This window comes from Bicyclus anynana, chromosome 25 (genome assembly GCF_947172395.1).
Source record: "Bicyclus anynana chromosome 25, ilBicAnyn1.1, whole genome shotgun sequence".
Classification (NCBI taxonomy): domain Eukaryota; kingdom Metazoa; phylum Arthropoda; class Insecta; order Lepidoptera; family Nymphalidae; genus Bicyclus; species Bicyclus anynana.
In genome coordinates this window covers 2,193,818-2,209,521 of record NC_069107.1, presented here as the reverse complement: position 1 = coordinate 2,209,521, position 15,704 = coordinate 2,193,818, and the positions used below count along the sequence as shown (strand labels likewise).

The window sequence follows — 15,704 nt, the reverse complement described above, 5'->3', positions numbered from 1 at the left end:
ATGACTCCTAAACACCAGAGGCAAGGAATCCAGGATCAAAAGCTAAATTTGTCCACGGCCCATTGTGTTCGTCAGGGATAAAAAACCCCGCTCAAATCCGACAAAGAAAGCGGCCCCTTTTTGTTTTCGGATACTTCATAAGTGTACGGCAATTAGAAATTTCTGAGCTACCCCTGACTTATAATGACTTAAGCTGCCTGTTCGTTTTTGAGAAGAACTGTTATAATTTTGCGTTATTAGATATTTTAATTGCGATAACTCGAGTGTTTTGTTTGTAGTGTATATTTTGTTAAGTATAGGTACGTAATGTTTAGCCGCGATGGCTCAGTGGATATGACCTCTGCCTCCGATTCCGGAGGGTGTGGGTTCGATTTCGGGGCATGCACCTCCAACTTTTCAGTTGTGTGCATTTTAAGAAATTAAATATCACGTGTCACAAACGGTGAAGGAAAAACATCGTGAGGAAACCTGCATACCGGAGAATTTTCTTAATTATATGCGTGTGTGAAGTCTGCCAATCCGCATTGGGCCAGCGTGGTGGACTATTGGCCTAACCCCTCTCATCCTGAGAGGAGACTCAAGCTCAGCAGTGAGCCGAATAGGGGTTGGTAATGATAATAATGATGAATAATGACGTAATGTTTGTTTTCAATGTTAGCCATGTATTGTTTAACATCCAATAATTTATCAGCATAATCGACTGATATTATTAACAGACAGTTACAGAGCCAGAGTCCAGATCTAGCTGGTGGAAGACTTTGGCCGTGGCTAGTTACCACCCTACCGGCAAAAACGTACCGCTAAGCGATTTAGCGTTCCGGTATGATGTCGTGTAGAAACCGAAAGGTGTGTGGATTTTCATCCTCCTCCTATCAAGTTAGCCTGCTTCCATTTTAGATTGCATCATCAGTTAACAAGTGAGATTGTAGTAAAGGGCTAACTTGTAAAGAATAAAAAGAAATGCGCTTTCAGTACATCAGTTATTTTGTAGTTAAAAATGTTCAATTCCTTTCAAACCAAAACATAAAAAGTAAACTTTCTTCATCATTTCTATGAAAGACCAATCAATCTGCCGCAAAATAAAAGCATAAAAAGAAAACTTTCTTCATCATTTCTATGAAATAAAAGAAAAGAAAAGATACACTTTTAAAAGCAAGCCGCGACCGCGCCGTCAAAGGGCCGGTCATTTTGCCCATTCATTTATACGCTTCCAAAGTTTGCACAAGGGCAAATTCCACTGCCCCGATGTGATTCGATTCGTATCGATTCAGTTTTAATAATCTTAAACCTTTTTATTTAATAAATTAATGTGAAAGTGTATTTATGTTTAATTTAAATCACGAATATGTTTATTTTGAACTGCAAAAGGTTTTATTAAAATTTTGTAAACCTATTTTAAGAAATTATTTATGACGTGTCTCAAATGGTGAAGAAAAACATCGTGAGGAAACCTGCATACCTGAGAATTTTATTAATCTACGTGTGTGCAGTCTTCCAATCCCCTTTGAGCCAGCGGGTTGACTAAGGCCTAACCTCATTTTGAGAGGAGACTCGTGCTCAACAGTGAGCCGAATATGGGTTGATAATCGTCGTCATCAACCCATATTCGGCTCACTGCTGAGCTCGAGTCTCCTCTCAGAATGAGAGGGGTTAGGCCAATTGTCCACCACGCTGGCCCAATGCGGATTGGCAGACTTCACACACGCAGAGAGTTAAGATAATTCTCTTAAGAGGTGCATACCCCGGACCGGATTCGAACCCACACCCTCTGGAATCGGAGGCAGAGGTCATATCCACTGGGCAATCACGGCTCCAGGTTCATAATGATGAATTAAAATTAATTATTTTATAAGAGTTGCCACGATTACAAGCATTCCTTTGTGCAAGTTCACAATTAATAGTCACCGATTTAATTAATATAACTTTTATCTAATTATAATTTCTGTATTAGTCTGTATTGGAATGAACAAAACAAATGGGAAACTGTTATCAACAATGACGAATTTATACATAGGTCATGTGTGCCTAGTGGGAGTTTTCAATAATTTCATACTGTTACTATCGTGTTACCGTAAACGCGAATTTATATGGAATTGAAACAGTTGTGCAGTAGTGCCACTAGAGTGCGCTGTTTCAATTCCATAAAAATTCGCGTTTACGTTTACGCGATAGTAACGGTATCAAACTGCCACTAGGCCCTCTGTACACGTAGATACTCATACTTTCATACTCTCGTAACTCTCTTTGTAGCAAAGTAATGTTTAAGAGAACGTGATAGCCCAGTGGATATGACCTCTGCCTTCGATTCAGGAGTCTAGGTTCGAATCCGGTCCGGGGCATGCAGCTCCAAGTTTTCAGTTATATGCATTTTAAGAAATTAAATATCACGTGTCACAAACGGTGAATGAAAAACACCGTCAAATCATCGGAAACCTACATATCCGAAAACTTTCTTAATTATCGTGATCTAAGACCTAACCACTCTCATTCTGAGAGGAGAGTCGTGCTCAACAGTGAGCCGAATATAGCTTATTAATGATTAAGGATAACGACCTGAGCATATAGTTCATAGTACTCTACACGGGCATGGAACTTCTACTATTTTTTTTTTTTTTGGAAAAGCCTGACTCGATATTCGAATATAGTACCGAATGATCTGACTGATCTGCTTGGCTAATAATGCAAAACGGAACATTACAAGTCAATAAAAACAAATCATAAATATTAAATGACAAATTACACGCGTTGAGATTTATTAATACTGATTTGTTTTTCTATTAAACTAATAATATAAACATTGTCACGTGCTGCATAAATGATTAAACTAATCTATTTATTCCCTATAAGGTACGATTTATTACATTTACGACTGGATAAGTTTTATTTTAAAAGCATAGAACTTTTTCGTTTTTAATGTCTTTATCACAGAAATGGAAAAACGCTTTACGGCTTTAGTGGATAACTAACATTAGATAAATAAAATGTTATTTTATCATAATTTATATAAAAATATAAGGGTCTATAAAAACTGTATTTTACGTAAATTTAAGTTTTTGACAAAGCTATCTGTTTCATGATTATTTAATTTTAAAAACCCACTTTAATTTTTAACTTATTTTTATGAAAACCTACTAGAACCCCTATAATAGTTTTTATTAACATAAAATTAAGCCAATATCTGACTTAAACCCGTGATAAAGACGCTTAAACCCAGTACCACGAACTAAATCCGAGATAAAGACGCTTAAACCCAGTACCACGAGACTAAACCCGAGACAAAGATGTTTAAACCCAATACTACGATACTAAACCCGAGACGAAGACGTTTAAACCCAGTACCACGAGACTAAACCCGAGACATAGACGTTTAAGCCCAGTACCACGATATCCACAAATAAACTATCCATGGTTTTGTTTCAATCAACTTAAAAGCCCATTACCGCGGTGTGTTGCAATAAACTCTATAGCCCTTAATGTGTACTATGCAAATGTAAGAATTAGCAAATCTAATATAATTCCCTCGCGCTCAAACTGTACTTACCGCCAGCTGACGGTAATTGGTAACTGCATTTGAATTGTGTTCATTACTTCTGTATTACTATATCATAACGAGACCTAATAGCCCAGTGGATATAGCCTTTGCCTTTGATTCGTTCGATTGGTTCGACTTTTCAGTTATGTGCATTTTAAGATATTAAATATCACGTGTCTGAAACTGTGAAGGAAAAACATCGTGAGGAAACCTGCATACTTGAGAGTTTTCTCAATTCTCTACGTGTGTGAAGTCTGCCAATCCGCATTGGGCCAGCGTAGTGGACTATTGGCCTAAATCCTCTCGTTCTGAGAGGACACTCGTGCTCAGCAGTGAGCCGAATATGAATGAAAGATGAATAGGACGATAAATGACTGACAGACATATCTAGATATACACGTCTTAGCGAAAGACAGGCTGTATTTAAGACTAGAACAGGAATGATTCTAGAGCCAACTTGAAAAGACACATTTTGCTTTTTTTAATTTTACTGAAAGAAGTGTGGATTTTAATCCTCCTCCTAACAAGCTTAGCCGCTTTTTTTATTCTTTACAAGTTAGCCCTTGACAACAATCTCACCTAATGGTGAGTGATGATGCAATCTAAAATGGAAGCGGGGTAACTTGTTAGGAGGAGGATGAAAATCCAAACCACTTTCGGATTCTACACGACATCATACCGGAACGCTAAATCGCTTGGCGGTACGTCTTTGCCGGTAGGATGGTAACTAGCCACGGCTGAAGCCTCCCACCAGCCAAAAATCTTAGATTGCATCATCACTTAGGTGCCATCAAGTGAGATTGTAGTCAAGTGCTAACTTGTAAAGAATATAAAAAAATATATCACAAGTGAACATTTTGAATTTTATTTAAATTTATTACTTATTATACAAACTATATATAAAAATATATATATTTACTATACAAACATCTCTCAGTCAGTCCATTTCTTTTTCTTCCAGGCCTCCATCTAAGAGGAACCATCTCCAATATGGGTACAAAAAAAATAATTTATATAATAAATAAAAAAAAATTTGTCTGGACCATTAGAGCCTGCTATTTTTTTATTATTTACAAGTTAGCCCATGACTACAATCTTACCTGATGGTAAGTGATGTTGCAATGTAAGATGGAAGCGGGCTAAGTTGTTGTTTGTTTGTAAAATGTACAAAATTTGGCCATAAGTCAAAAGTCAAAATCAAAATTCATTTATTTCAATTAACCCTTTTACAACGTCGAATATGGCTATTTATAATGATTATACCAATGGTTCGAAAGACACATTACAATTCAATATTGTCATGACCAATTATTATTAAAATAAATATGATTGTTATAAATGCTACATTACTGTTTTCAATTGAGCCATTTTAATATAAGTTAGTCAAGACGTTTTCCTGATAATTATGTTTTGTTACATACCAATAAAAATATAATATTTCAATAACCAAACGCATACCACAACGATCGACGCCCAAAACAACAATTATAAATGTATTGACTATTAACATTTAAAGATGTCTTCATAAAATTACCGCGCAAGAAGCGAAAAATATCCACAGTAAAGTTATGACTTACATTAGCAAAAACAAATATCATAAATTCACGTAATCACTGGCCGAAAATGCGGCGGCTATTGCCCGTGCGTTTAAAAAACTCGAAGTTATTTGAAAAAAAAAAGAAATTAAAAAATCGATCTGTCAAAACGCTTCGCAGTAAATTTTGCCGCGGCCGGTCTGTGGTCAAGTTGGCGACGATTGGCCAGCCCGTTGGAGGGGCGTGTCCAACATTCGAATATGGAACAAACTGGGCGATTTATTTATGAAGTGCATTTCAGTTGTTTATGTAGGTTTTTTATGGTGCACGATTCAGTATCGCGCCGCGGGGGCGTGCGGGTCATTTGACTTGGTGATGCCGATCCGGGCCCGATAAAGCGCCTTAAAGCCTTTAAAGTAAGTTATTTCGCAGAGCCATAAAATGTAACAAACTGTTGGTAGTCGTTGTGTACAGTACAATTTGCACTTTTTTGTTTTCTAAATGTAGTCGTAGCTCATAGGTTTTGTTTTTTTTTTCGACGGGAATACTTCTTTATAGATAAGTATAGAAAAACGTCTAACATGGGAGTCTGCAAAAATGGCCAGCTGTAACTTATAAATAACAGTTCAAAAACCTGCCTGGATAATATGTAAGTATAGGTAAGGGGAGGAAAAGGCAAAAAGAACGTCTTAAGTGGGGAATCGAAATTATGTAGCTGTATTAAAAAACTATCGGACCTCCGACTATCGGGCTTCGCTTCGGTCACCTTGACTTATGTGCACTTCTTCCCTATCCCCTACCCTAACTTACCCCTACCCGTACCCTACTCTAACCCTACCTCTACCCTACCCTAAAATATTCACAAATAGTCTGCCTACCAATTTTTACTTTTCTACCTTGAAAATTGCGGAATGCTCCATACAAACTTCTATCCCCCATTTTAGGGGACAGATGGGGGATTAGAAAGAGACAAAAAGTAGCCTGTCACTTTCCATTCTTTAAACTATCTCCACTTAAAAAACCACATCAATTCGTCGCTCCATTTTGCCCTGCGACTCGCTTCCCCGCCCATTGCCACTTCAGCTTCGCGACTCGTTGTGCTATGTCGGTGACTTTGGTTCTTCTGCGGATCTCCTCATTTCTGATTCGATCACGCAGAGATACTCCGAGCATAGCTCGTTCCATCGCCCGCTGTGTGCATCACATTATAATATCAAGTAGATTAAGAGGGGGGAAACAAGTGTCCAGCAGTAAATAATGCTTCAAAAGTACTTGTTTGTAATAATAATAATTGACGGACCAACCAAAATGGTCCACATGATGATAACCATCGCCAGCAGCGTGCTCCTTACAGATCCAAAAATACCCTGACTACCCTGAGAATTCAATGAAAACCTTTATTTGTGGGGAATTTTACATTTTGGTATAATTTCTAGTACTCTAGTCAAAAAATCTTGGATTATAGCAAGTCTCTACCTACACCTACGGAAAAGAAGCATGATGGTATACTCATTACTTGTATGCTTTTTTTCGTGTTAAGTAAGTGCCGATGGCTCCATGTGGGACCACTACGGCGTCACCGGGGGGTTTGGGCGAGCGCAGAAGCATCGCCTGATGAGACCCGAAGGCTGAAATAAAGACAGAGGACGGAACGACTCTCTAAAGGCGTATCTTATGAGACTCTGACCTCGGCTTAGAGGGCCATTTGGGAGGGGGTAACCGCGACCGCGATTTGTATGCAACTCGTATGTATATTATGATAAATTTAGTCGTATACTTGGTTCATCGACTTTGTAGGAAAGTCGCAGGAGAATGCATGTTCTTTGATATGCAAGTTCCTCACGGGCGACGGGGCAGAGGCTGAAAGTTGGGTGCATCAGTTGTGGGTTTATCTGTCATCACTATCCGCCGCCCGGCCCCGAGGACCATCGGGAGTGTTACGAACTTTGCCAAACTAAAAGCCATGCTACCAGTCACTTACCAGGTTCATCGACCTTGTAGGAAACGTCGCAGGAGCCATCCTTCCTGTCCTTGAAGTCGATCTCAGCCTTGCTGGGTCCCTCCAGGGATATCGCCAGCTGCCCAGCCCCAGCCTCCCTCGTCCACACGTTGAACTCGTTGAACCTGCCCGCCTCTCCCCTCTCCAGACCTGCACCCCCCGCTTTCACGAGATGAGCCCCCGAGTCGCGTAGGGGGCCTACTGTGAACTGGAAGGGCGATCCTGTAAAGAAGTTTCATGTTTTACCTAAACTTACTTATTTTATTACACTATTTATTAAAGTTTTTTTTTTATTCTTTACAAGTTAGCCCTTGACTACAATCTCACCTGATGGTAAGTGATGATGCAGTCTAAGATGGAAGTGGGCTAACTTGTTAGGAGGAGGATGAAAATCCACACTCCTTTCGGTTTCTACACGACATCGTACCGGAACGCTTGGCGGTACGTCTTTGCCGGTAGGCTGGTAACTAGCCATGGCCGAAGCCTCCCACCAGCCAGACCTGGACAAATTAAGAAAATCTCAATCTGCCCAGCCGGGGATCGAACCCTGGATCTCCGTCTTGTAAATCCACCGCGCATACCACTGCGCCACAGAGGCCGTCAAACACATTGCTTACAGCTATGCATTGACAGGTCCATCACAGTTAAAAATTTTGTAAAACTTATATAAGGATTAATAAAGGCTTTGAATTGAATTGATCATTATAATTCCGCACTAAGAAATAGGCCCCCTGACTTTAAATGTACTCACCAGGGATGTGTATCTCCCTATATTTGACAGACACGGTGTGCACCCCCAACTCCTTAGGCACGAAGTGGACGGAGTACAGCCCGTCCACCACCTCCTGGATCTCTGCGTCCTCCGACACTCCACCCGGGCTGGTCACCGTCGCCGCCAGGTCGAAGGAGGTTATGCCTGGAAGATGTTTAAATTATTGATTTATTTTGTTAAATTAGCAGTTGTGGAGTATTAAGTCACAGTTTAAGTTCTATATCTGTCCAAAATAATAGTTAAAGTTAGGGGGTGGTTGTAAATGGGGAAGGTCGGTTGTGATGATAACCAAACCTTGGAGTACAGCTGGCCCTTCCACTTATGAGGTCTGTATAAACAACTTAAAAAAAAATCAAATCTACTGAGAAATGTCATCTACCTACTACGATTAAATGATGTTCACGAATGGTTGTCAGCACCAGATGACATTTGTTACTCACTCTGCAGTCGGTCTCTCATGACTTAAGATCGTGACCACCTTGGCGAGTCATCTTTTGGTAGACAATGCTCCTCCTCGTGTACGGTCGCTGGCCATTTGGACGGCACTGTAAAAATGCACTGTGCGGGCTCCTGTTTTCTTGAGAAGAGCCGACCATCGGGTTGGAGATCTACCTTCTGGCCGTTTGACTTCTTGTGTTGTTTTTCTGGTATTTTGCGGTGGAAGCGACAATGTAGCGATTCTAATAATCCAACATACCCGGCATCTTAAAGGTAAGCTTGCAGTTGGTGCCGACTTCAGTGAGCGGCGCAGGGTCGCGCTGCCTTTGGATCTTCTCACGCTGTCTGTTGCTGCCTTCACCAGATACCTTAACGGTCAAAAACATTTAATGATTACTACATTACTTTGAGGAACTACGAGTATCATTTAAATATGACCAATAATGCTGTTCCCCTTCAATTAGTCGTAAAAATTGTTAAGAAAGGCTATGACTGGGGCAAAGCTACCTACTTATCAATGATACCCGGACTACAGAGCCCTCTTACGCCTAAAAATTTGTAAAATGTAATAAACAATCTCACTGAATCTGGTGTTTTCTGGGGAAAAAAACGTAACGAGTTTTCGCTTCAGAAATGACAAAAGTGAAGTTGACAGAGAAGGGAGATCTGCCAGGTGCTGGTCTGCGTCCTTGGACTTCGTTACCCAATTTTCACATTCACATTGAAGGGAGATTATTCCACGTGCTGGTCTGCCTCCTTGGGCTCCGTTACCCATATCTCACCTTGACAGTGAAGGGAGATCCTTCCACGTGGTGGTCTGCGAACTTGAGGTTGACGATATAGTAGCCGGGCTCCGTGGGCTTGTAGCTGATCGCCAGGACGCCATCTTTGCTGTCCGCGCACTGGATCTCCGCTTTACTGGGACCTGGGGACATTGGGGACTTTAGAACCAGTGCACTTTAAATATGGTGTTGAACATGACATCTGTATATCTAAAAACATCATTAATAGGCTACTTGCCTCTTTTGTAAACAGTGTTTGATCTGAATTATGGAAGTATTATAAGCTATATTTTATTTTGTCCCGTCAAGTACCAGTAAAAAATTTAATATAAATGAAAAAATATCTACGTAAAATGTTTGCCGCCGAAACACAACACATTAGCAAGTGACGTCATTCATAGAGATAACAGCGTGATTGGCGTTTGCAGTGATATCACGTCACCGCAAGCGCCAATCACAAACCGATGCATTGTAGCGAATGACGTCACAGTTTATAATTGGCGTTTGCGGTGACGTGATAAAAATACAATTTTGTTTTATAAAAATATTACAGTTACGAGATTATTTTCAAAAATAAAATTGTGATTAGAGTTTCTAGCCATCTAAACCGCCTATGTGTAAAAAATCTTCTTAATTTTCTACAGCAGGCGAGTAGCCCATAATCCACCCATCCATCCAGTCTACGATGCCACAGACAGTCACACATGTCAAACTTATAACACCCCTGTTTTTGAGTCGAGAGTCGAGAGTTAGCTAACTCTTACCTTCAATAGAAAGAGAGAGTCCACCATATCCAGCGTTCCTCGTGTCAACGGAGAAGGTATTCTCTCCGTGGGTCTTGCCTTCCTTCAGTGCTGTTCCTGATACCTAAAAATAACCAAATAGTAAACATGTATTTTCAAAATACCCTGACATATGAAAGTAACTAAATACTCGTAAATTAAAAATTTCTTAGTGGAATTCATTGAAGTTGTAGAGGCGGCCCCAGGGGTGCGTTTACCTGCTGAGTGTCGAATTTAAACTCTATGCGTTTGATAATTTGACACTCAGCGGGTGAATGGTCCCTGAGGGTGCCCATGCAACGTCTATAAATTCCACTGTTACAAGGAAAAACTCTCAGAGGTATGGGTATAGAATAAACTTGTATCTCTTCCAAGTTAGCCCTCTTCCACGAGACTGCATCGTCACTTAACATCAGGTGAAACCGCAGTCAAGAGCAAACTTGTCATAGAAAAAAAAAATTCTTACATTTTCTTAGCGGGTCAGATGACCAAAGCAACTCTTACCTTAACCTTCTTAGCGTCTCCAACCTCTTGTTCTTGGACGGTGATGTTGAAGGGTGAGTTTTGGATGTGCACACCCATCTTCTTTACCGACACAACGTGCTGGCCTGCCTCTCGCGGAGTGAAGCTGATGCCGATATTTCCAGAAGGCAAACGCTTGAGGAAGCAAGGCTCTTCAAGACCGGATGGTGCCTGGAATACAGGGATAACTTTTAGGTAACTTATCATAAAGCAAAAGGAACTCGGTGTCATGTCTTATCTTGTCGTTAAATGATGGTTAGGTATTTGTCGTCCAAGAAAACCACTCTTTCAGTAATTGTTAAAGTCATTTATTAAAAATTTAGGAATCTGATTACTAACTAAGGCATTTTGCTCTGGGCGAAAGGACTTAAAAATCTATTGAAAATGTTATAACACAATTATTGTAACTTTTTTAATACGGGTTAAATTATTAGGATTATTAGGACACTATAACAGGTATTTAGGCTGTCTAATCTATCTGCAACTACTTTTCTGTTGACTGGTTTATCTAATTACCTGGATGGAAGCATTTAGACTGCGGATGTCATCGTCATTGACCTTGCCAGGCAGTGTGACCTCACTGCAACTGCCCACAGATATTTGGTTCCTCTTACGACCTTCTCCGGTAACCTGTAAAACGTTATTAACAAGCATTTTTTAGTATGCTTCCGTTAATTCGAAAGTTAGCAATCAATAAGGCTAATTTAACTTGGTTCACTGCTGCTCGAAACAGTAATCTGCGTCTGGATTAGGTACATTGAACTATTGGCGTAAATTCTTCGTCTGGTCAAAGTTGGTTTGTTTTCCCTTTTATTTTTTTTTTGTATAATGAGCTGGAGCAGGTCATATTTGAGGTGTTGCATTTTCTTTATCATTCAGAGAATCCATTTATGGAACGCTGTTATGTGAAAATAAAACTATCAATTTTAAAATCAGATCTGTGTAAGTAACTGGCAGATTAACTATCGAATTTGATTTGGTCGCAGTTCAAAAAGTATTCTCGATCTAACTTAGACGAAGTGCTAATGGACTGATTTCACACTAAATCTAGATTTCTTTATTTGACTCTAAGAATATCTCCAATTCGCTAGAGCATTGTTCATTACACTACACAGTGGATATGACCCCTGCCTCCGATTCCAGAGGGTGTGGGTTCGAATCCGATCGGAGGTATGCACCTCCAACTTTTCAGTTGTGTGCATTTTAAGAAATTAAATATCACGTGTCTCAAACGGTGAAGGAAAACATCATGGAGGAAACCTGCATACCTGAGAATTTTCACTCGAAACCTGGACTCCCATGAAGCTTAATTCTAGATCAACAGTCAATTATTGTGATATACCTTAGCAGTGAAAGGCGAGCCTTTGATGTGCTTTTCACCAAATCTGACGCTGACTTTATACTCTCCCGGTGCAGTGGGCAGAAACGACACTGCCACGGTGCCGTCTTTGTTGTCGTGGCATGTAATCTGAAAAGTGAATTAAAATGTTTAGCAACTTAGCACAAATCAGATTGACAAGGTTGTGTGCTTCCTGTCTCAAACGCCCGTCTACTAAACGAGAGAGGAGGCCCTGATTCTGCAGCAGTTGACTACGTAGTTGAGTTTAGATGAATTCTAAATCGCACTAATCATACACCTGTCTATTATAAGCCAAAACAGTACTTATAATACAAGATATCAAGAAGCATCTTCTAGGCAAGCGCGTTCCACCATAGACTGCATCATCCCATAACATAAGGTGTGATTTTTAATAACTAAGCGCTAAGCACTTGCTTATACAAAATAATTAAAAAAAACCAAGAGAGGGATCAGTTACAGTCTTCCGCTAGCCAGAGCAAACATAAACTAACTACTGGTGACTAAAAGAGTCACAACTGAGGACATCAAGCGGGTCGCAGGTAGCCGCTGGATGATGGCGGCTCTAGACCGTGTTAATTGGAAGTCCATGCAAGAGACCTATGTCTAGTAGTGGACGTTCATCGGCTGTTAATGATGATGATGACCAACATCGTCAGCCCAACAATAGGCTTGTCGGAGACGGGTTGACATCAGAAGCAGATTTAAAAGGCAAAACACTATTATTGAATGAGAGCCTGTCAGGTCCCACAATTCCCATCAAGAACGCTACCAATAAACCCTCAAGTAGCAGAGAACCTTAAGCGGAGTTCCGGACTTGTGACCGATGGACGTAGGGTTAAAGGCATCTTTTAAAACTAGTTAACACTCCCCTTCTCCACTCAAGTCATTGTCCCCGTCTATACCAAAAGGCGTGGACGGATTGGAAGCCACGACAAGAATGAGCTAGTCTCCTATATCGCAAGCACTCGGTCTGCCACTACTCTCCACCTAACTCAAGGAACAATTCGTACTATCTCGACTCGTGCGGACATGAGCCAAACGATTTAATGACTCACTCGCACCGACACGCTCTTAAGACTTCGTGGAATTGCACTTATCCTAGAGATAAGAGATTTCCAACTAACTTCAGCTTTGCTGGGACCTTCGACTGCCATGGACAGCCCACCAGCGCCAGCGCCCTTGGTGCTGATGGTGAACTGGCTCGGCTCGCCGCTCACGCCAGCGGTGAGACCAGGCCCGTACGCCGTCACGTAGCCCGAGGATATGGAGTCCACGTGGAATTTGTATGGCGAACCTGGAAATGCAAAGAAGAACTTTAAGAAACTTTTAAAGACTTCGGCAGGAGAGAAGAAGGGAAGTGTGAATTGTAAGTTTGTTTAACATTGTTGTTTTTATCTTTAACCCACGACTAAGTTATATAAAAATAAATAGTAATAACTTGCACTGGTTAATGAATAATAGTTAAGACTGGTTAATGTTTTGCGCAAAGGATCAGCCTGACTGTCCAGCGCGGAAATGTAGCCAGTATTCTTGCCACCATTCCACGTGGGCATGATTTATATACGAGTAGTTATTTATAAGTTAATCAATAAAAAAAAGTTGAATTAAAGTTTATTATTAGTTCATTATTGAACACCATTGTACCATTGTGGTCTGCGAAAAATTAATTATATAAAAATTACTAATTAATCATATTTTGGACAGAAATTTTTAACTCAACACATTTATTGACATTTAATTTGATATAGGCCAACGAGATATCGGTGAAGGAAAACATCGTGAGGAAACCTGCATACCAGAGAATTTTCTTATTTCTCTGCGTGTGTGAGTCTACCAATCCGCATTGTGACGCTGGCACACTATATGGCACACTATATGGCACTATATGGCTGGTGTACTATTGGCCTAACCCTTCTCATTCTGAGAGGAGACTCGAGCTCAGCAGTGATCCGAATATGGGATGATAATGATGATGATGATGATGAATTTTATATAAAAATATATTTTGTCCAACTTTAGGAAAAAAAAATTAATAAATATTTTTTTATTTCTTTCATTCAATAACAACCTCGGTTTAGGTTGCCTCGCGCCTCGCGGTTTCACTTGTAACTGTCATTCCTATGGGAATCAAAGGATAAATATAGCCTGTAACAGTTACAAATCACGTGGCTTTCTATTGGTAATAGACTACAAGCCCTTCAACAAAAATTACATGTGAAATGAACCAACATGAATAACGTTTAGAAGGCTTTTACTATATTAGAAAATAAGTCTGACCACTATGCCGTCATTTCTGAGCGATACAGGTGAGTACGCGAGTGAAGAGTAAGGCTTGTAACTCTTATCTTTCGACTCCTGCGCTGGAAAAATGTACGGCGTTTACGGGTAAAGTATCTGTATAATATGTGTTCAAAACGAATTGATCAAATGCCGTAATAATAAATGACTTATTTTGCTTCTGCAATTGTCGACAAATTGTTCTGACTTCCGGCACCACCATTTTAGTACGGCACTAGGATTTTCGACATTTATTTTTAATCATCTTTAACACTGTAACGTACGAATTATAATTAGTCGTAATTCATTATTTGTACCTGAGAAATTCCATTTACTCGCGTACTCACCACTGCTCAAAAATGATGGCATAGTGCTCAGAGTTATTTTTTGATATAGGAACAGCCTTCTAAGCGTTTATTCACGTTGGTTCATTTCACAGGTAATTTTTGTTTAAGGGCTTGCAGTCAATAGAAGATCGGAAGGTAGGAGATTACCCCCGATTCTTACAAACTCACAAACTTTACCTCTTTACATTCGTATAGATTTAAAATTTAGTTCAAAATCTTACAAGTGCTGTAGATAGAGCCAGGCTTCTAGCATTATCCGAAAAGGAATCTGGGTATTGGCTCCATGCCTTGCAATCGAAAAATCTTGGCACTTTATTAAACTCAGATTGGGTACACCATTGTGCTTAGAGCACCAATGTCCATGTGGGAAAGAGGTGAGTAAATTTGGAATCCACGGGCTTTCATGCCAAAGGAGTGGCGGTAGGCTATTTCGGCATGGCTCTCTTAGTGACATAATAAAAAGGGCTCTTGCCACCATAAATATTCCTGCGCTAATCGAGCCGTTAGGAATCAGTCGGAATGATGGTAAGAGACCTGATGGATTGACGCTGGTTCCCTGGGAAATGGGACGGGCCCTAATGTGGGACGCTACATGCGTCGACACATTAGCACCGTGTCATATCAGGGAGACAGAATCAAGACCGGGAGCCGCAGCAGAAAAAGCTGAAACCGGTAAGTGGCTCAAGTATGCCTCTCTGACAGAGAGTTACATATTTGTACCTTTTGACGTGGAGACCCTTGGGCCATGGAGTCGCAGTGCCAAAAAATTTTTCCGTATCATTTCACCGCGGCCTGTTGCCTCGACTGGTGACAGAAGGGCTGGCTCATTTTTTGCGCAAAGGATCAGCCTGGCTTTCCAGCGCGGAAATGCAGCCAGTATTCTTGCCACCATTCCACGTGGGCATGATTTGTATAGTTAGTAGGTTAAGTTAGCTTAAGTTCCTTATTGTATTCTTTCTCAATAAAAAAAAAATAATAAAAAAAAACCTACCTTGCACATGCTCGCCATTGTACTTCACATACAGCTCGTGGACACCCTCCTCGCGCGGATCGTACTTGATGCTGACTGTACCGTCCCTGTTGTCCTCTATCACGGGCTGGTCGATGTGGCCGCTCGGCATCTTCACTTCCGCTGCAAACAAATACATTGACAGTTAACTTAGGGACCTCGCACACGGCCACGACCATGAGTAGTCGTTTGTTGTGGTCGCATAAAATATGATTTAGTTTAATGACCATAACTAGTAAAGCGGTCATTTGTTAGGTTACTGGGGCGTATTCAAGTTGTGCTAGACTTGGACTTAGTATAGATTTTAGACTTGCTAGCTAACTATGGGCTTTATTAGGCTCGATGGAGC

General features: G+C 40.5%; 1 protein-coding gene across 8 annotated transcripts in view; it reads right to left on the bottom strand.

Moving 5' to 3' along the window:
* The window catches only part of LOC112056204 (filamin-A), a 102,987-nt gene that overhangs the window by 13,386 nt on the left and 73,897 nt on the right, over window positions 1–15,704 (bottom strand). For all 8 annotated transcript variants that reach the window (XM_052889391.1, XM_024096650.2, XM_024096628.2 and 5 more), the window contains 10 exons: window positions 15,338–15,478; window positions 12,847–13,016; window positions 11,705–11,830; window positions 10,879–10,992; window positions 10,345–10,533; window positions 9,823–9,925; window positions 9,059–9,201; window positions 8,536–8,644; window positions 7,818–7,982; window positions 7,049–7,288 (listed from right to left, as the gene is read on the bottom strand). In XM_052889391.1, the coding sequence (XP_052745351.1) occupies window positions 7,049–7,288; window positions 7,818–7,982; window positions 8,536–8,644; window positions 9,059–9,201; window positions 9,823–9,925; window positions 10,345–10,533; window positions 10,879–10,992; window positions 11,705–11,830; window positions 12,847–13,016; window positions 15,338–15,478 (1,500 nt within the window). The remainder of the gene's footprint in view (window positions 1–7,048; window positions 7,289–7,817; window positions 7,983–8,535; window positions 8,645–9,058; window positions 9,202–9,822; window positions 9,926–10,344; window positions 10,534–10,878; window positions 10,993–11,704; window positions 11,831–12,846; window positions 13,017–15,337; window positions 15,479–15,704) is intronic.